A 24,214-nucleotide genomic window follows, 5' to 3' on the forward strand; every position below is an offset into this window, starting at 1 on the left:
CTTTAAGCACAGTTCAGTTGTCATCTAATTAGCACCCTGCGTTTCTGATCTACTGCCCGCTACTCCACTTTCACTTGTTTACAATAAATTGTTTTGCATTGTTATTCAGCTGCAAGTCCTGATTTCTTAAAGCACAAGTTCTTTGGTTTGAGAAACATTTTTAACATGATTCAGTTTCATTCAGTTGAAATTACAAAGCTCAAGTACTTTGGGAAGGTTAGAGGGTGTTAAAAGTCACATTGACAGCTGAATAGGGATACAGAGGAAACCTTCTGGTAAACAGGTAAAACCAGTGGAGCCACCAACCAATCAGATGGCTTTATGGTAATAAGAAAGGAGTAGAGAGAGAGCAGGTAGCACAATCTGCACCTTGTTTTCTTTGTGTTCCATGGGCAGATGCTTGAATGTAGTTTCATCTGCATGCAGGTAATATAAATATTAACTCGCTCTTGTATATGGAACTAGTTGTTCTACATGCATGCTATTTGACAATTATTTTATTTTCATCTATAAGCGCACAGTTTTGTATGCCAATTTACAGTAGTTACATATATACAAGGTAGAGTTTCTCATAATTTTCAGAAGCTTCTGCAAATACCTTATTTTTTTTTTTTTTACATTACCAGGATGTTCAGACAAAGCTGCTCTCATTTGAGGACCACTTTCCACTTCAGCTGCCCACCCTGGTTCTCCATCTTATTGTTATCCACCTCCACTCTCCTGAGCACAGGTAAGAATACAGACACACGGTAATACACTTACACAAACATATGGCCTGTGTTGTTTAGTACATTGTCTTTCACATCACGGCATTGCTGAAAGCATCCTTTCAGACGTGATCACTGAGACCTTCATGTCTGTTGTCTCTCCTGAGAAATAGGCCTCAGTGGCGTGAGCTTCCCCATGTTGCCATGGCGCTCTCGGTCTGTCCAATCAGACTTTGAGATTACGTTTAGAGGTGATTGTTGACTGTCTAATGTTCCAGGGATTTGGGCTCACATTTTTTTTTCTTCAGGGCGTGTCTCTTGATGCACTACATTTCAATCTCAATGCAAAATATATTTTAAAAGTTTATTTGCTAAACACAAATAAAGTTATGTCTTTTCATGCACATATATAGAAACAATCAAAACTGGTCAACAGAACACTTGAACTCCTGGATGGCATAATTATGGTTCTGTTTCACATAGCTGACTTCAAAGGCCATTTTGAGTCTAATTCGATGTTATTCATGCAATTGCGTTTTTTAGTAAAAAAATTTAAAAAAAAAACCTCACTGGATTTTTAGTGGGTTTCTTCAGTCCAGTTTAAAGCAGACAAATTCAAGATCTTTGCGAAGTACAAAAGCTAGTTTCTCCCATTGAGCTGTAAAATATTGTTCAGGGCGTTGTAGCAGAACCACTGCAAATCTATATGATATTTGATTTGCCAAGAGTTACATGCACACTTAGCCCTCTTAATCGAACATTTTCCGGAGTGCTGCTTATTGAGCTCTGTCTTTATTGTAACAACTGCATGTAATTTGTCTTAAATAGTTCTTAATGCAATTCCTGTAAGTGCTTTCTATATTCCTGTGTGGCCTTCAGCTGCAACTATTATGTTTGTATTTTTGTTATTTCTTAGCCAGAGTACCTTTGAGAAAAAAATCTAAATGAATATCAAATGTTCATAAAAGTATGTGCACGGAGGCTGTTGTTGAAACCACCAATTGTTTTCCCCGAGTCCGTTGATAGAAGCAGTCTTCAGGCAGTTTAAGTTCTTAGCTTATTTTTATTAAGCATAGCATACAAGATATCTTGGAGAGCCCAACATCAACCAGAGGTCTCTTTGTTGGAGTTTAACTTCCCGCTTTCCGGCACACACACTTATACTATAGGAAGAGGCATTACATACGGTGGGGCGGGAACATTTGCATAGTATGTTTGTCTCAGTACTTTTCCACTGTCCTCCGTTAGACCCACGCCCCCTTTTGTCTGATAGTGAGTTGCACCCCACGTGACCCGCCCGCACAGGTTCCTGTTTTCTATGATAAGACAAACAGTCAACACATTCAGTTCCCTCGAACACATTTCATTTCTTAATATGATGCACTAGTTGCATCCTGCATTTGGCCGTATTTCATACACGTGATAAGTTCCTGCATAAGCAATGTGTTCTACATGATTACAGTCAGTATATATTTTGAGCGTACAGCATATGAGCCCTCATATGCACTAAGCAGATCTATATCCCACACTGTGGCTCAGTGAATGTGAAAACATAATATGTATCACTGACAATTGATAAATATGATCAATTATTATTATTGATTATTATCAATATTATGAATTCATTTCATGGCTTGTTTAAATTTCATGAGAACTGAGACGCACACGAGGCATGCTGGTGACATCAGAGGGCCCGCAGACCATCCAAAAGGCAGAGGGAGAGAGAGGGACTTTGGGTTGCAACTACACGCCAAGCCCTTCTGACACTGGAGAACTCGACATTGAATGGTCTGTGATCAGTCCTGACACCACACAGAAAGATCACATGGTAAGAATGTTTTACGTTGTGCTACAAATGTACATATAGTGTTGAATATAGTGTACAAGGATTAAAACGTATGTGTAATGTATTTTTAAATGTTTGGAAAGAAAACTTGATGTTCTGGTAATGCATCATGTTCGGGTCCGAGGTTCTGTATTATTTTGAACATGTTCTTTGCTAATGATGGTGCCAATAAAAAAAAGATTTTAGAAGTAAAGTATGCCTTCACTGTGAGCATTTATTCTTCATACATGTCAAAGAGTAGCCTTGCCTTTGTGTTTTCAGATGGTCTGTTGTGCACTGACTAAAAAGACTCGCAGGCTATGTGAGCGCTTAATTGAAGGTCATTGTATGCTGTCCTTCGCTCCCCCACAAAATTATCAAATTGCGAAGGTCTTTCCTGGAAAGGTCTTCTTATGAACCCACGACAATTTTCTCAGCATCTCTAACATATCTCAGAGATTTCAGAACAAAGTTAGGACAACATGACGGTTAAAAAGCGCTTTACAAAACAAAAGTTAAACCATCTAATCTATTCAGATTTCACACCTTTTTAAGTTGTTCACTCCGTGTAATGTGGCTGTGCCCCTACATGTCCCTACACAATTCAATTCAGGAGACTTGGGTGTGGATTCACTTTTTTAATTTCACAGGAATTAGTTGTTTATCCTATTTGCCTTTCAAATTAAATGAACCATTAGTGTTGGAGGCTTAAAAGGATGTTTCCTTTACCCTCATCTCTGCCCGTAGAAAGCACAGATTTAATCACAGTCAATACACGGATTGACCAGGTCAAGGCAAGCGACTAATATAGATTATTGCCTCGAGTGCAAAATGAAGACAGGAATTACTGCAGTCAAACAGTACAGTCCCCGGCAGTTCTTAATTTGAAGTTAATTTAAAAAAAATTAGGAACTCAAAAACAAGCTGACATATGGCACTAGAATGTTATGAGCAACAATTCACCATTTTCACATCCAGCAGACAGGAAAAAGACGCCTTCATCCATATTAGACAGAGACCCATTAGCATTCATTTGGGCTTGTGTTTCTATCCCGCAGATATGCAGCAGATCAACCTGGTTTGGTCTCCACTAATTGAGAAAAATGTCTGGTGCTCTGACTGCATTCCGTACCAGCTAGTTGTTTGTCTGCCTTTTGGTGCTTGGCAGGTTGGATACACCGTCTGTCATTGCTTGTTTTCCCTGAAAACTGCTGCTGATGAGAGGGCACAGGGGGAGGCATTCATTGATTTGCTGCAAAACTAAAACGATTAGCTAGAAGAAATTTAATGATACGATTTAGTGGCATCTGGTGAAGAGGTTGCATATTCCTACCTCATGCTCCCTTTGGAGTATCTAGGAGTTGTACAAAAATCTCAGTGGCTGTGAAACTCATGCAAAACACGAATGGCCCTCTGTAGAGCCAGTGTTTGGTTTGTTCCTTCTGGGCTACATGGAGCACTCCATGGAAGAAGACCCACTCCATATGTAGAAACAAAGGGCTCATTTTCAGGTAACAAAAACACAACTATTCTTAGTCCTAGGTGATTATACACAGATAAAAACATCCCATTCAATTCCATTTCTGCCAACAGATCCCTCTAAATCAGGGATCTAACATGTAGCTCGCAAGCCACCAGTAGCTCGTTACCCGCTGCTTAGTATCTCGCACTTCTCATACATGGACTTACTTCGGCCAGCTGCCCAAGTATATTGACAGCCAACCTGGTATATTTGGCAATACATTTTAGCATTTTTTTTTTTTTAACCTGTCCAAGAAAATGATGTCTCCCCTCGCTCTTCCTCACCTGTGTCTTCTCCGTACTGTGCCAGTGTGACAGAGAGGGGAAAGACAGCTCCACCCTTCATGAAACACACAGAGATCAGAGGACAGAAACTAGCGCAAAGAAACGGGTGCTCACAAATTAGGTAAATAACCTAAATACAATATATTTTGGCTGGACTGCAACAACAGCAGGGACAGAGCAATAAAGCGAGTGTCTGTCACTGAATGAGTGAGAGATCAAAGTTACACTGCTGTTCGGCTGAATGCCCTGACTTTTCAAGTTAAAAGCATGCAGAAAAAAAGCATGCACATGCTGTTGAATTTGAGCTGTTGTGATACAAAATGTTTGTGAAGAGTATCAATTTGTCATTGTTGAAATAAAAGAAGCTAATTTAGCTGGTTTGGGTGAAGCTCGGCTATGTGAATAAATGTTACTAACACTAAAATGTTACGAGTATCTCGCGGACCCTTTCATTTTGTAAAAGTAGCTCTCAGAGGAAAAAAGATCGGGAGAACCCTGCTCTAAATGCAACACACTCAACCTTTAATAACAATGCAGCTTTAATGTAACATCAGTTTAGTGCCATTCAGAGTCATTTGTTGAATTACGCTTCTATTTGTCTTTATTTTTCGATCAGCTTATGTCCTATACCAGTGGCACTGAGTACATTCATGGTGACCACACTCTTGCAAAAGGGCTCACCTTTGCTGCTGGTGACCCCTCCGTGGGTGACGCCTCACTCTCAATCGCTGTGCTAACACCTGCTCATAGCGCCACCTACCAGTGTAAAGTGAAGAAATCACCTGGAGTGGACATGCGCAAGATATCACTGGTTGTAATGGGTAAGACTGGGCACTGGGTTTCGTCCTGGGGTTAACACATGTCACCTAGATGCATTATTTATGCCCACTGTCTTTGACAATATGGTTTTGTTGAGTTTTAGGAGGAGGCACATGTTCTACTTTTACATTTCCTTGTCACATGCTTGTGTATTATTGTATTGGTACAAATTGCATCACTTGAATAAATAATCTGAACTCATTTAAAGTGCACAATGGTTTGGCTTTACCATCTTAGGTGCCGATGTGACCTATGTTGTGTTTGGGTGCTATATAAATACAATTGAATTGGACATCAAGGTGTTCATCAGAAGAAGGAGTTTGTCTTGAACTGAGATGATTGTGGTCACGGTTTTTAACCTTTTGAAATAAATGATTTAACGAAAGGCTTTGTCCGAAACTGATGAATGCAGATGGAGCTGCTGAGAAGGGATCTGAGAAACGGCAACAGCCATTTGAAACGACACTTCACTTAGTGCCATTTGTCAGTGTGTTCAGTCTTAAAATTTACCACCAGGGTAAAAGGTATTCACTTGATTATGTCCAATTCATCTAGTTTAAAGACTGGCGTGGAGGACAGTGACGTCACTGGCAGATTTATTCCTTTATGATTTTAGGATTGAATATTGAACAACTATGTTTAGTTTTGTTTTTAAAAAATCATTCAGGAGCCCTCTGCAATCCAAATATAATAGAATTGAATACAGGATCAATCAGAGTATAGTATATACAGTAGTTTATATTTGTGATCATGTAGTTATTCTCAGAGGAACTGCTTATTACAGGTGACACAACATTGATTTAATTCCAACTAAAACATGAGCTGTCGTCAATTTTGTTCATTACTGTCTTAAAAACCTGATATTTAAAAGAACTTTGACACTGCTAATGTTAAATTGGAGAGGAAATGAGCAACGCTGTTTTCCCGTAATGTTACATTTGAAATTAAATCCTTAAAGCTACCTTTGTTTTCTTGTAGAAGGAAATTCTATGGGCACATTTAAGTACTAAATTTGATGTCCTTACTGGAGTTAATGTTTTGCTTTAAAATGAGCCGAACAGCCTACTCTGGCCGACTATGTCCAAAAATTACATCCCCAGACCAATTCACCTTCATCAATCCTCATTCTGGTTTATTTCAGCATATTTACAAGCAGCATTCAAAAGTTCCTGTGTTGCAGCTTCATGACTGACTGTGATTTCAAGGGTCTCTGCTCTCACGCTGACTTTCAACACTAAACTTGATGTAAAAGCCGTATCAGATGAAATTCTCTCTGTCTTGATGGAAACAAGCACATTGTTAAATAAATATCCATATTGAAACCTCTCATATCGATAGATGACAGCAACACAGGGAGTCCAGAGAGCCAACAAGTAATTTTATAGATCAGCTTATTTGTATGATCCTGGACAGGATAAGTGATTTAGAAAATACCTGAACGAATGGATTGATAGATTTCTTTGTATTTCTTCTTCTATCATGTAAATTGAGAAACACACTTACATGTGTGAAATCTTCAGATCCTTTATTGTGTAATCAGCCTCCCCCTAATTGGTACCAGCCTCTATCCTCTTTCATCTTTTCAAAACAGGGCAGTATCTTAATGTTTCAGCCTTATCATCTGTAACTAATCTATCTTTAATTCCACATTGAGTTTGATGATCAGATATTTGTTCATAATCCGAAATGAAGGCATTTCTTTGTTGGATTTCATACATTTTATGGGATCACCCATCTATACAGCCTGAATCAAGTGTGACTAAAGCTAGAATCAAAATGGTTCCTTCGATTTCCTCCTAAAGCTTTCAAGCTATACTGTTTTATTTTTTGTTTTTAATAAAATGGAATGGAAAGCAAAATTCTTCAATTGTTGCATGATTTCAGTGAAGCCGTCTGTACCTAAGTGCTGGGTGGAGGGAATGGAGCTGGTTGGCGAGGTGGTGTCTCTGCACTGTGAGTCTGCAAGAGGCTCCACTCCCTTAAAACACACATGGAGGAGAGAGAGTGGTGGCCCCGTCCCCACTGCAGCCACACAGAGTAAGTCTGACCTCTACTGATGTCACGACGATACTACACATCAAAGGGTGTGTGTGTGTGTGTGTGTGTGTGTGTGTGTGTGTGTGTGTGTGTGTGTGTGTGTGTGTGTGTGTGTGTGTGTGTGTGTACGTGTTGGGGATTGGAGGCCTTGTATTATTTGATGCTATGTGAGAAAAAAGCCAATGAAAACTATTTTGTTTTTGGATATGCGGTATTATATTCCACGGTTATTTGTCTATAAAAACTAATCTGTTATTGTTTATGATTATTATTGACATGGTGAAAGATTTAGGCTTTTTTTTTTACTTACTTTGAGGGACACATTTTATCCCTATTTGGTTTTCATTATTTTGAAACATGAAACATTTCCGCAGATGTTCCCAACATTGTTAACTGCAAACTGATTACTGTGGCAGAAAAAAAAAACCTTTGACTGCATGCACACTAAATGAGTGAAAATCTCTGTAAATACATCTTCTCCTAATCTACATACTCTTCACAAAACAAAGAGCCTCACTAATGTGCACTTTTTACATGTGGAGAAACCACCTAACAAGCCGATGGGATTTATCTTCCCTTGAGCACCTTACAATGCAAGTACAGTATGCATTGCCCGGGTTAATCTGTGTTTCCTCAGACAGCGCGACCGGGGAGCTGAAAATCAGCAACCACTCGCAGAGCTTTGCAGGAATCTACCTTTGTGAGGTGAACAATGCCGTCGGAGCGGAACGCTGCTGGATCAACCTGAAAGCCAACAAACGTAAGATAATACACCCTCCCACAGGACACTGCTGTTCACACGCATGACGCATGCATGAGATCATGAAAGACCCAGATTTTAGATTTCATCCTCTTAAATCTCCTCTCTTTGTAGCCGTGCCACAATCTCCTCAATGCTCCACTTTTCAGGATTTCAGCCACGGTGCTCAGTAGCACGAGTGCATCATGCTTATTGTCTGACAATGACAGGAGTGGGTCACATTCAGTGGCAAGAAAGGACTTTTTTCACAGATTTTGTTTTGGCCTTGTGCTCTTCATCACAGACTTCCTGCTGTTAAGTCACTACGTTACATGAGAGTGAAGCAGACGTGATTCAGTAGCTTGTCTGCAGTCCAAGGCAGTCCCTTTCTTATAATTGAAACAAGAAAAAGGGAGCAACTGGAAATAACTGCAGTGATTAAATTAGCTTCGTTTAATTTGCGCATCAGTGTGAGTAAAACTTCATTGAAAAGAAAAACTCCTCTAAACAAGGGCAGTCTGAAACCTCTGAAGAGCTCCAAACAAGACAGAGAGCAAAGGTAGAGCAGAGCTGTCTGACAGGGAGTGACTGTGGTGACTGTGAGAGCAGCAGCCGGGGCTACAGTCAGTGATTCAGCATGCCATTACAGAATAAATCATCACTTGGGTTCAGACTCAAACAGGCCAACTGCGTTCTTTGAATCCATAAAATGAGTTTGTCTTTGTATGCCTCATGATCTGTGGAGCAGGCCCCACTTATACATCTTGTTGAGTCCATAACTCCTCCACTCAGTGCTCAGATTTCTGGCTTTGGGTAGTGAATCATTCATTTTCATTTCAAGTGCAGGCTGCTGTCCTGGACCAAAGCTTTCACAACGGAGGCTCAGGAAGCCCAACAAAGGAATTTTATAAAATAAGAACAAGTTTACTGCACTACTCTCAGTCTTTCTTAAATTATTTCTCTATGATTAGACTTGTTTCTCTTGTGCTATATTAGATAGTTCTAGATTTAGGCCAAATTTAAATGAAAAGGTTTTAGGTATGGGGTGAGTATAACAGTCTTTGAGCTGCTCAGAAACATAAGAAATATTAATTCGTATTAGGTCCATACAATTCTCTTAGTCTTAAAGGTTCAGTGTGTATGATTTGGGGGTCTAAAGATATATACTTTATTAATCCCTCAGAGGGAAATTTTTATGTTACATACATGTTTTATGTACAGGGATACAAATATTGAATATAATTTTTAAAAAATGCACATTCTGTACAATACAATAAGATAAAATAATATGAAATAAACTAAACTAAACAAAACTAACCCTAACCCTAAATAAATAAATAGAAATGACCATAAACTAAGAAGTGTTGTGTATTCATTACCTTAGAATGAGCCCTTTATATGTACATAGCGAGCGGGTCTTTTACCACTGAGGCCACCATGTTGCACTGCCATGTTTCTACAGCAACCCAGAGGGACAAACCCAACAAGGGCTCGAGAGAGAGGCTTATACGTGTTTACGTTCCCTCAAGGCCACTGTTGATTTTCCTACAAACTTGAAAGGGAAGGGTAAGGGGTATTCAGTTGGTAGCAATCTACAGCCTCACCACTAGATGCCACTAAATCCTGCACACTGCTCCTTAAAAAAAAAAAAAAAAACAATGTCAAATTTACTGTTTTCCATCTTTGTGCTAAGCTAAGCTAAGTTAACAAGTTATAGGCATCCAGCCGCTTATCTAACAGCAAGAAAGCAAATACATTTATTTTTTAGTACAAAATTCCAATGTAGCACGGTCCCAAAATAATTTACAAGCACAAAAATCATAGTATAGTATGTCATCCAAAATGTCATAAAAATGTCTCTATACCATGTGGTCCAAAATGTCATAAAGATATCATACTATAGTATGTCATCCAAAATTTCATAGAAATGTCATATTATAGGATGTCATCCAAAATGTGATAAAAAGGTCATACGTCGTCCAAAATGTCATAAAAGTGTCTTAGTATGGCATGTGGTCCAAAATGTCAAATATTACATACCATAGAATGTCGTCCAAAATGTCATAAAAATGTCACACTATAGTAGGTTCTCGGAAATGTCATAAAAATGTCAAAATATGCCTTCTAAAGAGTCATGAAAATATCATACTATAGTATGTCTTCCAAAAAAATCATAAAAATGTCATTCTATAGCATGTCGTACAAAATGTCCTAAAAATGTCACACTATAGGCTTCTAAAATATGGTAACGAAAAAGTAATTTGTATGTTGTCCAAAAAGTAATAAAAATGTCATGTATGTCGTGCAAAATGCCGTAATATTATTGTGTCCTCCAAAATGTCAAAAAAATGTCATAATATAGTATGGTAAATGGTCTTCACTTGTATCGTGCTTCATCAACTTACTGTCCCAGATTGGTTTTACACTCATACATATGTTCCTACACTAATGAGACTGAGCATCTATGTAAGGTGGAGAGGGAGCAGGAGGTGGGGATTGAACCACAAGCTTCCAGTCCAGCCGGCAACCCATCCTACCATCTGAGCCACAGCCTCTGCTGCATGTTGACCAATAAAAATGGCATACTATAGTATGTCGTCCAAAATGTCATAATAATTTCATAGTATAGTATGTTGTCCAAAATGTGATTAAAAAAAAAAGTCATATTATAGGATGTCGTCCAAAAAGTCATAAAAATGTCATACTACAGTATCTCGTGCAAAATGTCAAAATATAGTATGTCATACAAAATGTCATACTATAGTATGTCTTCCAAAATGTCATGAAAATGTCATCCTAAAAGTCATAAAAATGTAATACAATACTATATCCTCCGAAATGTGATTAAAAAAAAAAAAAAAAAGTCATACTATGTCTGAGTTTCGCATTCGGTCCAAATGTCCAAAAAAATATCAAAGTATAGTATGTTGTCCAAAATGTCATAAAAATGTAATAATACGGTTTCCTATTGACCATGCTCACCAGGCTAAACTTTGCGTTCTTGATTCTTTCCATCTGGGAAACCTACAAACCTAAGGGATCACTGATAAATATCACTGATATATAGCAATTTGTCTGTCTGATGGATGATAGGCTACATACCCATACTATTTTGTCACCATGATAATCAATTAGTGTCTAATTACTGTAACTGAATATATTATCCTGGAACTAAATAAAATATACATGCTCCTTCAGGTCCACAGAGGACAACGTCTCTCCTGATTGTCCCTGCTCATTTGAGCCTCCTGCATATTCTTCATCATTTAATTTTCTTCCATCACAGGTTCAAACACACCCTCATCTTTCTCATCATTTCATAAGTCCAAATCTGAATATCCCTCAATTATCCTGTAAAAAAAAACTTCTCTGCCTCTGTCCTGTCTCCTAAAACAGTGTCGCGTCATTGAGTACATTAGGCACATGAAGTACATTATGATGGTCTCGATGTCCACTATAAGTGACTTTCATAAAAGGAATATTATTTCATAACACAAACTCTTTCCCTGCTTTCAGAACAAAATATTTGATTCCTGACATTTTAATAAACAAGGACATGTATGAAAACCATTGTAAAGAAAACAATAAATTAACATTATTTGACTTACCTCTCCTCTTTCCATAACATGTGCTTTCTGCTCTGCCGGCCATTTTGGATTGAGATGAAGAGGACGTTTCCAGCATCCTACCTGATCACACGACATATCGCCAGAAAGGCCAGGATGCTCAAAAGACACAAGCCAATGGGCTGGGTCTCAGGAGGGGAGATGTATATGTGGTTATGCCCATGGTTTGTGCTGTTTATCCTGCTGCAGTATGAATCCTTCTCCACAAAGATACAAACCAGAAGGTGGAGCGTGTCTCTGAAAAAAAATCCTTGGTCACTGTGGAGTCAATTGGGTGCAGTTCCACAGTAGAAAAGTCCCCCCACCATGTTTTACTGTGGGTTTGAAACACTGCAGTATCATCCTCTCTCCTTACATGCCCCCTTCTCTTCCTGCCGCAAACCTCAAACTGTGATTGATCAGTAAATATAACTTTTTTCCATCATCCACTGTGAAATACTTGCATGTCTTTGCCCACCTCAAGCCTTTGGCCTCGTTTCCTCTCCTGACAAGTGGACTGAGGAAGTATTGATCGTCTCATAGTGTGGTCACTTTGTATACAACTGATCCAGTTACTCCAAAGTGTTTTTAGAGTGCTCTGCACTGCCCCCGTAAGAAACTTTCAGTCCAGCCATGATTTGACTCTGAGAGAGTCCCTCACTGCTCAGAATAACATTCTGACTTCTGACACTTTCACATAGTTCTGACACCATGTTTCCTACTTTCACAATACTATTTACAAGCAAAGCTATGCAGGAAACTGGAGGCACAGCCGTATTTATTAAAAGTTATACAAGGTTGATTTATTTGAACAAGCCTATGATGAGTCATCTGCATGTTAGCTCCTTGGAAGAATAAATGCAAGGACTTTTGTACAAAGAGGTACAAACATTAATTATTTTTTTAAACTCTATTGCTGGTCAAGAAATAGAGCAGAATAGAAATTTCTTACATCATGATGTCTAAATTGTCAAACTTTCTGAATAAGTCCAGGTTTACATGAAATTTCTGACAGATGTTGGTTTTAGAGTATTTTATTTATTTGCTATGTTCATATAAATAACATTTACGGTATGCTTTGTTTTGAACTCAAATTTTAACACTTTAATGCACAGCATTGGTCAAAAGTGACCCGACTAAGTTTATATTTTCAATATCTTTGCAATATGTTATTTTCATCATTCGGTATTTCATGTATTCCTCAATTAACTACTTTGTGATCATCACAAATCCTTATTTTAAATTTTACTCCCTGTGTTTTTGAATAACAAACATTTTTCTGTCACTACTTATAAGGGGTTTGCATAGCTTGTGCATCAAAAGGTTAATCCAAAGATAACAAATATACATTTCTCCTGAAAATACTTTACGTGGGCAGTGTATATCCAAAAACTTTGGGCAGGTGTGTTTTTCCTATTTCATGAAAAGTTCTGGAGATACATGTGGAAAGTAATACAACGCATGATGAAGAGTTGTGACAAGATGTCAACTTCATTTTATGCAAACCTAGAAATCCAGCACAGCCTCGACAATAGGACCATTACAGTATAATGGATTCTTCTCACTGTGTTGTTTTCTGTCACGGAGCTTGTGAGTGAATAATTCCTTTTTTTTTTTTTTTACTCTGGTTTAACAGCTCCAAACAGAGCTGCGGTGATAGTTGGCACCGTTGTGGGTTCTCTGCTCCTCATCTTCATCCTGCTGGTCCTCATTGTGCTTCTTTTCTGGAAGCTGAGCAGCAGACAGCGCTATGAGAAGGAGTTCTCCAATGAGATCAGGTACAGTGCCGCAGACACAGCATGGCAGAGTTAAAGGTGGTACATAACTGTGTAGCAGATTAGATTTATGTCCAGGGCACCGCTTTCTGTTTAACAGAAAGACTCAAAATTGAATTTCAATAGGTTGTACAGGTCTATATATAAGTGATCAGTCAACATAGTCTGAACCGTGACTTCTACATTCAGGGATCTCTTTCAATAGCTTCCAGGAAATACACAAAAACAAGTGCTTGGTCTATAAGGATATTTATTGAACAATATTTACACCAAGAATAAACTATATGAATATATATTGTAGTGTATGGATCATGGATGTCATGAACAGGATTTCTGAGCTGGCGGAGTGATGGTGGGCAAGAATAATAGTTAGGTTATTAAAAACTGAGCTAGTTCCTGACAAAAATGAAATATTTAAGTAATTTAGAATTGGATAAATCAGCTATCAGATATCAACCCAATGGATCAAAGTACTCAGATAGATTCTGCCTACTGGAGGGTGGTCCCAGTCCTCCAAACAAGCCTCTTTCCTGTGGTCCTCCATGCAGATGTCAAGGGGCCTGCAGTTTGGTGTTGTGTTGTGGGTGTTCACTCCCGCAGCTGGCGTCCCGTCTAGGCTTCTTCTGCTTGTACCATTGGGTCTTGTTTAGGATCGATGACCAGGGTGCAGTGATGCAACAGCTGTCAGCTTTGGCAAAAAGGATATTCTGAGCTTTGTCCGGGTTGAGAGATGACTGGATTTATCTTTACTAGATTACCAAAAAACACTTCTTGTAAACTCAGGAAAGAGAATAAAACAACGGCGTTGTCGATTGCGGGCGATAATTAAACTTAATTAAAAGTATGCATTCTTCACTTGGCTTAAAGTTTACTTGGGGTTAATAAAAATATAGAGCGTGGTAACTCTAAGACATTTTAAGGTTGATCAGAATAAGAGCAAAAGCCCATTTCAGTCTGAGGTTTACAATTTGTATGAATGCAGGCCAGAGGCGGGGTCAAGTGTCCGATGACCACTCACTGAGCCGGCTCTGAGAAAAAGGAGAATGCTTCCCTTAAGAAAAGGGATAATTATTATTTTTGATACGGCTAAGAATAAAATTCACCGTGATTAACGTTTCCTGTAACACTTCTTGATATCAGTTACACAAAAACGTAATACAAGTTTATATTGTTAGCCGATATGAGTATCTAAAGACAGGCAGAGAATATGCAGATTAACTATACAAGCAATAAGGCTTCCAAACGTCAATGATATGTACAAGTGTTATTACTTTGCATGAGAAACAAACACAGAATAAATCATTACAAGTGCATTATAGTTCCAGCTTGAATACTCAGTCTGTCATTGTGGAGTTGTAACAATGTTCAACCATAGGGCAGCAAACATTAGTTGTCTGGATAGTTTAATCTTGTGGGGCTGATAGAAGGGTCAGAGGTCACGTGGTTCACACCATGAAAGAGAGTCAAACCCAAGCTGAAAGGGGAGAAAATGTTTACTCGGCCTGGTGAGTTTAATGACGTGAAAGCTTTTGGGAGTTTACCTGTAGATCTGTGGTGTCCTGCATCGTGAGTTCTTGTCACTTCAGGATGACCTGATGCTGTATGTGCTGAAGACAAAGTCTTGCTACAACCATGAGCTGCAAGGAGCGAACAAGTCCACGCACACTGTCTGGAGACTGAAAAAGTACAAAACTTCAGCTTCTATGTTGAGTTTTGTCAGCTGGGTTTGCATGTTTTAATAAAACATCACTGTGTCCTCTTAAACATATTTGTACAGTACATCTGCATAAATAATTGGGAATAATATGTTTTGGGTTTTACAATGAAAAAAATGAAAAAAGAAAGTGGCAAACTAGACCTCAAAAACATGACACCAACAACTGAACTTAAAAAGACAGAGAGGCAATTATACGATTTAGAACAACACACTTCAAAGTCGTTGAGATAAGAACAGAAACAAAATCCCAGACTTCAATTAATATCAAGCATGTCAGTACAACAAAAAAATACAGATAGAGAAAATCGGTTCTATTTAAGACTCCCTGAGATAACATGAGTTGAGACTGTTTACAATTTTATGATTTAATTCCAGTTCTCCACATTCTCCTATTCATGTAATTATGCATCCACACTCTCATATGAACAGTACGATGCTATCATTTTTAAATCCAAGGTTTTTATGTGAAAAATGCACAAACAAACTGATTATGTTTAGGTATGTTGATGCAAACACAGTAAAAGTGCCGTCGTAGGATTAATTAAAACTCTCAAAGTCTTCTCTCGTTGGTTTCTTGTCTGTCTTGGAAACATGTCAGGCTCTGTGTTGTCAACAAAAGCACCCCTGGGTGCTGCTGCCATAGACTCACTCTATACTGTTCCATTAAATCCTGAAACTAAATTGGAAAGTGCCATTCAAATTCTTCCCAGGTATACTAAATGTAATGTAATGTACTTGTTAGACAGACTTCTCTTTAAGCACATACAACATAGGACAATACAGTGTCATAAATAAATTAATAAAAACACTGATACTATTTTCACATCTGCTACGTTATAGCTTCGCATAATGACTAAAAAACATGGGTCAGGCGTCATTGCATCCTTACAATAATGTTGCTTTTGCTATTGCATAAACTTATGTAAAAGCATCTGTCTGTAACATTGATCTCTTCTTTTTTTTTTTATTATAGCAGACCATTAATCTGAAATTCCTTTGGAGCCCAAACCTTAAAGAGAAAAAGAACTGCGAAGAATATCTGATCATTTTGTTATAGAAGAAAGCATTTATGTATGAGATTCAAAAAGTTATTGTCACAGTAATAACTCAACTAATGAGTTGAAAATGAACCATATAAAAGACTGAATTTCTGTAAAAATTCCAAATAGGAGATAGGAGTACTTATTTAATACTTAAATTCTCAAACTGTAGAGTCAAAACTGGTCTGCTCCCACTGTAGAGTTTATAATGCAAGGGAAAAATTTAGCAGTTACATAAATGTATTGTGACAGACATTGTGTCTTGTACCTTGTCTGTGTTGTTTTTATATTATTTGTATTTAGTTCGAGAGGCGGCAGTACAGTTTGCCTTCAACCTTGTGAATATATACCTTTTTTCTAACAATAAAGCATTTAATAAATGCATATGAAGATCAGCCTGGGGAACATTCCTCCTGAATATAATGAACCCCTTAGATTCCAATGACAGAGGTCACATGTGACAAAACAAAAGACAATCGGCACAATATTCAAAAACTTTTAAGAGGCAACAATTTATGAATCACAGTAGAACAAAATATCCAATGAAAATAGTGAAAGAAAAAACACAACAAAGAATGTGTTCGCGTTACCACGCAACCATTGCTGAGAACAAGAATGAGTACATACAGTATATATGTATGTATAGCGCACGTTTCAGCCACTTCTGTTTATGTTTGTAAGGTCATGTAAACATGAGGACATATTTGAAGGCCCTCTGAGTCTTTTCTCCGAGGTAAAATATAGACACTGACACTGAAGTAACACAAAGCTTGGCAGAAACAATTTTGTGAGTTTTCAGAGCCAAAATGCACTCATAAACCAGGAGCAGGACAACGTTTTTTTTTTTTTTTTTTATCATTAACATATTACTGAGTTACTGGATAGGCACTTTATTTTTATTTATTTTATTTTTTTACATGCGCTTAGTGTTCAGTGCTAACTTGCAAATGTTGCCAATTTGCATGATAACATGACAGCATAGTGACCATGGCAAATATTTGACTTAAGTGCGAGCACCCTAACTTCGTCACTGAGCCCTCGACTGTATGTACACTCTGTATTATGAGCATGTCATCACTGATGGTGAACGATGGTCATCGTGAATCCAAGATGGCAGCATGTCAGTGCTCAGTGTTGTCTGTTTTTACGAATAAGTCTTTTATTTTTAACTTTTCATACTGAACTAAAGCAAAGTATACACATAGTGCCTTTGCAGACTTGATTTCTTGAGGACTATGGGGTCATCTGTTTCTTGGACCGTCTAATCGGGATACACTGCTCCAATCCTCGGGAAATCTCCCTCTTTAAGGTCACCTTGCCTGGCGTCTCCACCTGGCCACGCCACCACATCTCCTCCTCACCTCTCACCTCTCCAACTCCTCTGCCCGCGGGTGCGCACACACACATACACTTTCTCTCTCTGGACAGAGACAATGGCGTTTCTCGTGGCGCTACTTTGTGCGTCGTTTGTGTGGGACTTAGGAGCAAGCGATCGTACCTGGGTGAGTACATCTAACAATGCGTATTGCCCGTCGGACATTGCTGATGGAGGCACTTGCTTCATGGCTGCAGTACAATCCGTGCAAAACCCCGAAGCAGTCGGCACAGGACATTGACTTTTCAAGGAGTATGCTCAGAGACCTACCCCGCCTCCAAAGCCTTCTGGCTTTAAATAACTTACTTTGCGTGCTGCGAGAGGACTTGTTCGGACTTCAGATATGAAATGTCAAAGGAATTTCCATGTAATGTTTCTAAACAGATGGTTGATTGTTTTATTGTTGCTTATATCTGGTAATGTGCAGCCTGACCCTGGCCCTGAGCTGCAGTGTATTCAGACGCCAGCTGATTTTATATATTTGCCTGGTCTACATATTATTCATTTTAATGAGCAAAGCTTGTTACCGAAAATGGATATGATTAGAATATGGGTCAAATCAATAGATGGCGACATCATTGTCATATCCGAAACTTGGCTGACAAAATCAGTTATTGATGATGACATTAACGTGGACGGTTACGATGTTTATCGTGCTGACAGGGCAAAGAAAGGTGGCGTAGTTGCCCGTTATGTGAAATCAAAATTTATTGTCAAGGTGGTTCTGTCTGAATCGATTTGCAAGCAATTGGAATTCCTGGCAGTGGATGGTGAAATTTCTAAGAGCCTTTGTATGACTGTTGTTGGGTGTTATAGGCCTCCATCTGCTTCAAACGAGGCATTACAGTCACTGATACACCTTTTATCCAGACTAAATTATGGTCAAATTGTTTTAGCTGGATATCTTAACTGGAACTGGCTTTTAGGCCTGTGTCTAATGATTTTAAATATTTTTGTGATTCTGTCAATCTTACCCAGTTAATTAATTCACCCATTGGTCCAAATCTTAAGTGCTCTGAGAAATCCACATTAATTGACTTGATTTGAACTAATGTTCCTCATAAATTCTCAGCTGTTGGTGTTTTCTGCAATGACCTAAGTGATCGTTGTGTTGTTGCCCCTAACAGGAACACTAAGGTCCCTAATTTAAAACCAGGTATCATTTATAAGAGGAATCGCAAACATTTTAATGAACAAGGGTTTTATCATGATTTGTTTAATTTTAATTGGAGGAGGATAGAGCTGATCCCTGATGTGAGAACAGCCTGGTCTTTTTTTAAATGATGGTTTTACACAAATCATAAATACACACACCCCTTTCAGGAGATACAGAGTACAGGGCCGTGATAAGCTCCGGTTCTCCTCTGATCTTGCAGACAGGATTCATGAGCGAAACCTGGTTTGGGCTAAGGCAAGAACAACAGGTTCTGCCACTGACCGGCTTGTGTTTAGGCAACTAAGAAACACATGTTCCTCTTTTATCAAGAAAGCAAAATCTGAATATTATTTGTCTGTTACTGCTGAAAATGTCAATGATCCGAGGAGATTTTGGAAAACCATAAAATCCCTCTCTGTGAGCAAGAACTCACAAGCTTTACCTGCTTTTATTATGAAGGGTTCTGTCGCTGTTCATGACAAAACGGAGATATTGAATTGTTTTAACAAACACTTCATATCTTCTGGCTCTCTGTTTGACTCTTGTTGTCCAAGGTCTGTGAAACCCTATACTGGTGACTCTCCTGGTTAAATAAAGGTTAAATAATAATAATAATTTAAAAAAAAAAGTGAACATGCAGATGTTAGTAGCTTGCAATTTTGTAAAATTCCATGATTTCTCTGAAAAAAAAAAAAAAATATATATATATACAGTGGGTATGGCAAGTATTCAGACCCCTTTAAATTTTTCACTCTTTGTTTCATTGCAGCCATTTGCTAAAATCAAAAAAGTTCATTTTATTTCTCATTAATGTACACTCAGCACCCCATCTTGACAGAAAAAAACAGAAATGTAGAAATTTGTGCAAATTTATTAAAAAAGAAAAACTGAAATATCACATGGTCATAAGTATTCAGACCCTTTGCTCAGTATTGAGTAGAAGCACCCTTTTGAGCTAGTACAGCCATGAGTCTTCTTGGGAATGATGCAACAAGCTTTTCACACCTGGATTTGGGGATCCTCTGCCATTCTTCCTTGCAGATCCTCTCCAGTTCCGTCAGGTTGGATGGTGAACATTGGTGGACAGCCATTTTCAGGTCTCTCCAGAGATGCTCAATTGGGTTTAGGTCAGGGCTCTGGCTGGGCCAGTCAAGAATGGTCACAGAGTTGTTCCGAAGCCACTCCTTTGTTATTTTAGCTGTGTCTAGGAAGAGTTCTGGTCGTCCCAAACTTCTTCCATTTAAGGATTATGGAGGCCACTGTGCTCTTAGGAACCTTGAATGCTGCAGAAATTATTTTGTAACTTTGGCCAGATCTGTGCCTTGCCACAATTCTGTCTCTGAGCTCCTTGGACAGTTCCTTCGACCTCATGATTCTCATTTGCTCTGACATGCACTGTGAGCTGTAAGGTCTTATATAGACAGGTGTGTGCCTTTCCTAATCAAGTCCAATCAGTTTAATTAAACACAGCTGGACTCCAATGTAGGAGTAGAACCATCTCAAGGAGGATCAGAAGAAATGGACAGCATGTGAGTTAAATATGAGTGTCACAGCAAAGGGTCTGAATACTTATGACCATGTGATATTTCAGTTTTTCTTTTTTAATAAATTTGCACAAATTTCTACATTTCTGTTTTTTTCTGTCAAGATGGGGTGCTGAGTGTACATTAATGAGAAATAAAATGAACTTTTTTGATTTTAGCAAATGGCTGCAATGAAACAAAGAGTGAAAAATTTAAAGGGGTCTGAATACTTTCCGTACCCACTGTATATATACTATAAAAAAAAAAAAAAAAAAGGAACTACTCAATAAAAGCTGTGCTGAAGGTTTACATTACGGGCATCAAATAAGCCTTTCAAAACAAAACTGGCCTTATTTATAACTGTTAGTGAGGCTCTCCGGCCTCTTTTCTCCTCATCAAAACAAACCACTGGTTGACTGTGAAAAATGGAAATAAGGGTTTATGGAAATGTGGTCTCATCATGGGAGTTTGGTATTTGTAAAAACTATTTATATACACACTTCCACTTGTAAGAGACTGCACATGTTTTTGTACATACAGTATGTTTTGAATTGATAGGATTTTAAAAGCATTTAAAGTACTTATACAGATGTTGCATTTATATTTTGTATTACAGTCACAGCCTGTTTTGTAAAGCTAAATCGTTTACTCAGGATTTTTTTCATGTAACTTTGAGTCCATGGTTCTATAAATTTAGAACGTCTTTTTTTTTTATTAAAGATGAGAATGGAAATATTTCTGATGTGAAATATGCTCGACTATGCTTGATTACGTGCATATTTTACCACAAAAACAATCAAACTCTGCAAATTCCATCACAAGTTCTAAATAAAATAAAAAAAAACAGCAAAATCAAGCATTTCTGATGGCAACAATCACAACTCAGTGTATTCCTGGAAGGACTGGATGATTTAGATAATCTATATGTTGATATTTTTATACCTAAATAAAATTGAAGTGCAGTATTACAACTTTGCTGAAAGCGTGCACGCTCCCGCGGCCCAGGTACCCTGGCACACTGGCACTCTGTACACCTGTATGTATTGTATCTTGTATGCACGCAGTGGCATTTCAAACCTCCGTGTAGTAAAACGTGGCCTTAATAAATATATGTTTGTCGTGTCTCTGCGACTCTCCTGACCTGGAACAGCGAAAACCGTGTAACTAGCTGAAAAGGGCATGTGGGACCTTGAATGCAGTGCTGCTCGAGGGGAAATGTTCTGCAGCTGACCTCCCATTCTGACATCTCTGAGAGGATTCTCCTTTTGAGGGAGACAATCTTTACTTGTAAAGTGTTGGGAGTTGCGCTTCACGCGCAGTTGAAAACAGCCTACGTGCTTTCAAAGTAGACATTGAAATGGGAGCAAGTGTCAGTGTGGGACTAGTGTTATACACAGGAGACAGAGAAGCACTTGAAGCCGCAATGCTGATACGGGGTTCTCCACATCTGTGACATACAGAGGTTCAACTTGTGTCACATGAACATGAAATTGCAGAGAAAAGCTCGCAGGAGAGAGATGACCGAGCAGTAATAATTTGATCCGTGACAACAGACGTTCCTGTCGGGTACCATTGGGTTCAAGGTAAAAAGTAAACACTCCATATTGGAAAGTTCAGATGAGTCACGCAGACTATCAAATCACTTCAAGTGCCGACTTTCAAATCTACTTAAATAATAATGTTGAACTGGTTGGGAGAATGAAAATAAATAGTCACAAAATAAAATTCAGAATGCTGGCACAGCCATTAATGACTTGCAGCTAATTTTCAATGCATGATAACTGTTTTCAAACCAGCCTTTATGTAAAAAGACGACACAAATAAGTTCACTAGCAGAGCAAAACAACTGTGGAAAAACCGTGGAAATGAGATGCCTAATTGGTGTTTAATTTACTGTATTTGGTTTGTACTCATTCTTGTTCTCAGCAGTTCTGTCTTATTGCATGGTAACGCGAACACACCCAAAGAACATAGACCCAAATAACCAAGACACATTATTTCTCCATTTCAGCTTAACAAAGGCAAATTTATTCCCTTTACCAGCAAAAATCGGAGTCCTTGGACCGCACACGAGCAGAAAATGCCAAAGTCGATCGGGTGTGCAGGTGTTTACTTTGACAGAGGAGCAGATGCAGCTAGTACTGCAAAGTTACATAAATACAGAATGCATAGTAGCTTCTAAGCTTAAAAATTGGCAGCAGAGTGGACGAGAGAAGATTGCACTGTTGCCTCTTGTCAGTGTTTGCAGGTTGAAACCACCGCCGGAGTGAAAAGTATGCTTTCGCAGAAAGTTAAAGCAAGGTCTCAGTGAAAGTAAGCACTCTTGGGAAGAGCCTCCAAATACAACAAAGATTTTTGCTCTTAAACACTGTGCATCCACTGTGGGGAAATGTGGATATAAGAATACAGAAGGCAACCAGAACAACATGTTTGTCAGTTTTCTTTCAGTAAATTCAGCAAAAATGCTGCATAATTCTTCAAGGAAAACAAAGCTTTCTGAGGTTTAGCTTCTCAAATGTGTGGATTTGGTGCTTTTATAACAGTGTAAATGAAATACCTTTATTCATAAAATACCAATTTGATTATAAATATAAGTCCTCACAACCCTAATAATTAGCATGAAATGAGGCAGTTTCAATAAAATGCCTGTGTACATTATTCTCAATGCAGCGCCGCTCCAGAGCTCCTTAAATTAGTTCTACAGTTCTAATTTCATACCAGGAGAGTTCAGTTCTTTAACTCAGCTTTTACAGTTCCTTTAAAAGCCATTATACCATTAAATAAATAAAGTGTTAATTCTCAAATAATTTCCTGGTTGGTAAAATCATCAAACTAATTTTTTTTAAAATGTTTTTTGTCTCCTGCTATTCTGCTGTGATGTCAAACAGGGAGGATGCTCCGCCTCCCGACAGCCACCCGGGCAGTCGCCACACAAGCCGGAGTGCCAGTCAGCGGCCGCAGGTGTCTTACTGTCAAGTGGACGGGACCGAGGTGAGCTCTTTTAGCGAGCGACAAACACACACTCCCTCCAGCAACAGCCGCAGACACACACCGGCCGAATATGACACCACGTACGGATACACAGTGTGACAGAGCTGAACAGAGAAGCTTTTACCTCCATTGGTAATGTTTGAAGAGAAGATTCAGGAAAGCCTGGACACTTGAAAAGTGATTATTTGGAGCAGCGGCAGTTTTGCACAGAACTTAATTAACTGAATTCAAAGCTGAGCAGTGTGAGGATTTTTTGATAACATTGTTCAACATAATTGCTTTAAGATAATCTTAGTGACAGGAAGTTCTTCTATGACTTGATTATGCATCATTGTTCATTCAATACGTAGGTGAATGTCAGATATGAACGGTGCTTTTCACACTGCACTTAGCCTCTTAGCCTGAGGCTAAGAGGGCTTTCACATTGGCACATTTCAAAGTGGGCTAACCCCAAATGTAACCTAGGGTTTACTGGCCCTGCTCAAACCAGTATCATGGCAAAGTCTGAAATAAACACACCCTTCCACTACAGCGAAACGTGAGATAGGCCTCTCTAGGTGTGACAGTTTCATGTTTTTGTAAGCGTGAAACTTACACGCACATAAAAGTAACATCACAAAGGATCATGTGAGACAGCCATGCGGAAGGCAGAGGCTCAAATCCAGGAGGAGACATCATTGTTCTTGAGTTGTTTTTTGTTTCCCCAACCATGTTGTTTTTTTCGTAACCCCAACCATGTTTTTTGTCACAAACCCCAACCATGTGGTGATGTCCTAATCACAACCATGTGATTCCCCTAAAAGGTTTATTTTCCTGTAAATCACATGGCTCTATGCATGCAGTGGGTTTCATTTTCGTCCACTACAGGCCAAAGAGGCCAAAGCGTGGCTATCTCACGTTTTGCTGTAGTGAACTTTGATGTTAAAGACAAGCCTCGTGATGCATTAATCCAGATTGTAAACGTTCGTTTCAGACATTAAACCCAGGTCTAAGAAAAGTGCACTGAGTCATATAGCCCTGGGTTTAAGTTAACCCTGGGTTAACTTTGTGCGTGTGAGGGGCTAACTTGGTAAATGATATGCAGTGTGAAAAGCACTAT

At 38.7% G+C, this 24,214-nt stretch overlaps 1 protein-coding gene across 1 annotated transcript; it reads left to right on the forward strand.

Moving 5' to 3' along the window:
* Positions 1-395: 395 nt before the first annotated feature.
* Positions 396-23,214, forward strand: vsig8a (V-set and immunoglobulin domain containing 8a). The gene is made up of 8 exons (XM_069160222.1): positions 396-426; positions 627-730; positions 2,360-2,535; positions 4,955-5,159; positions 7,042-7,194; positions 7,832-7,954; positions 13,175-13,316; positions 23,013-23,214. The coding sequence occupies exons 2-8, from the start codon at positions 628-630 to the stop codon at positions 23,212-23,214; spliced, it is 1,104 nt and encodes a 367-aa protein (XP_069016323.1). The 5' UTR covers positions 396-426; position 627.
* The last annotated feature ends 1,000 nt before the right edge of the window (positions 23,215-24,214 follow it).

The sequence above is a fragment of the Embiotoca jacksoni genome, unplaced genomic scaffold, assembly GCF_022577435.1.
Source record: "Embiotoca jacksoni isolate LCO1_2020_lvr unplaced genomic scaffold, fEmbJac1.0.p SCAF_10, whole genome shotgun sequence".
Taxonomy (NCBI): domain Eukaryota; kingdom Metazoa; phylum Chordata; class Actinopteri; family Embiotocidae; genus Embiotoca; species Embiotoca jacksoni.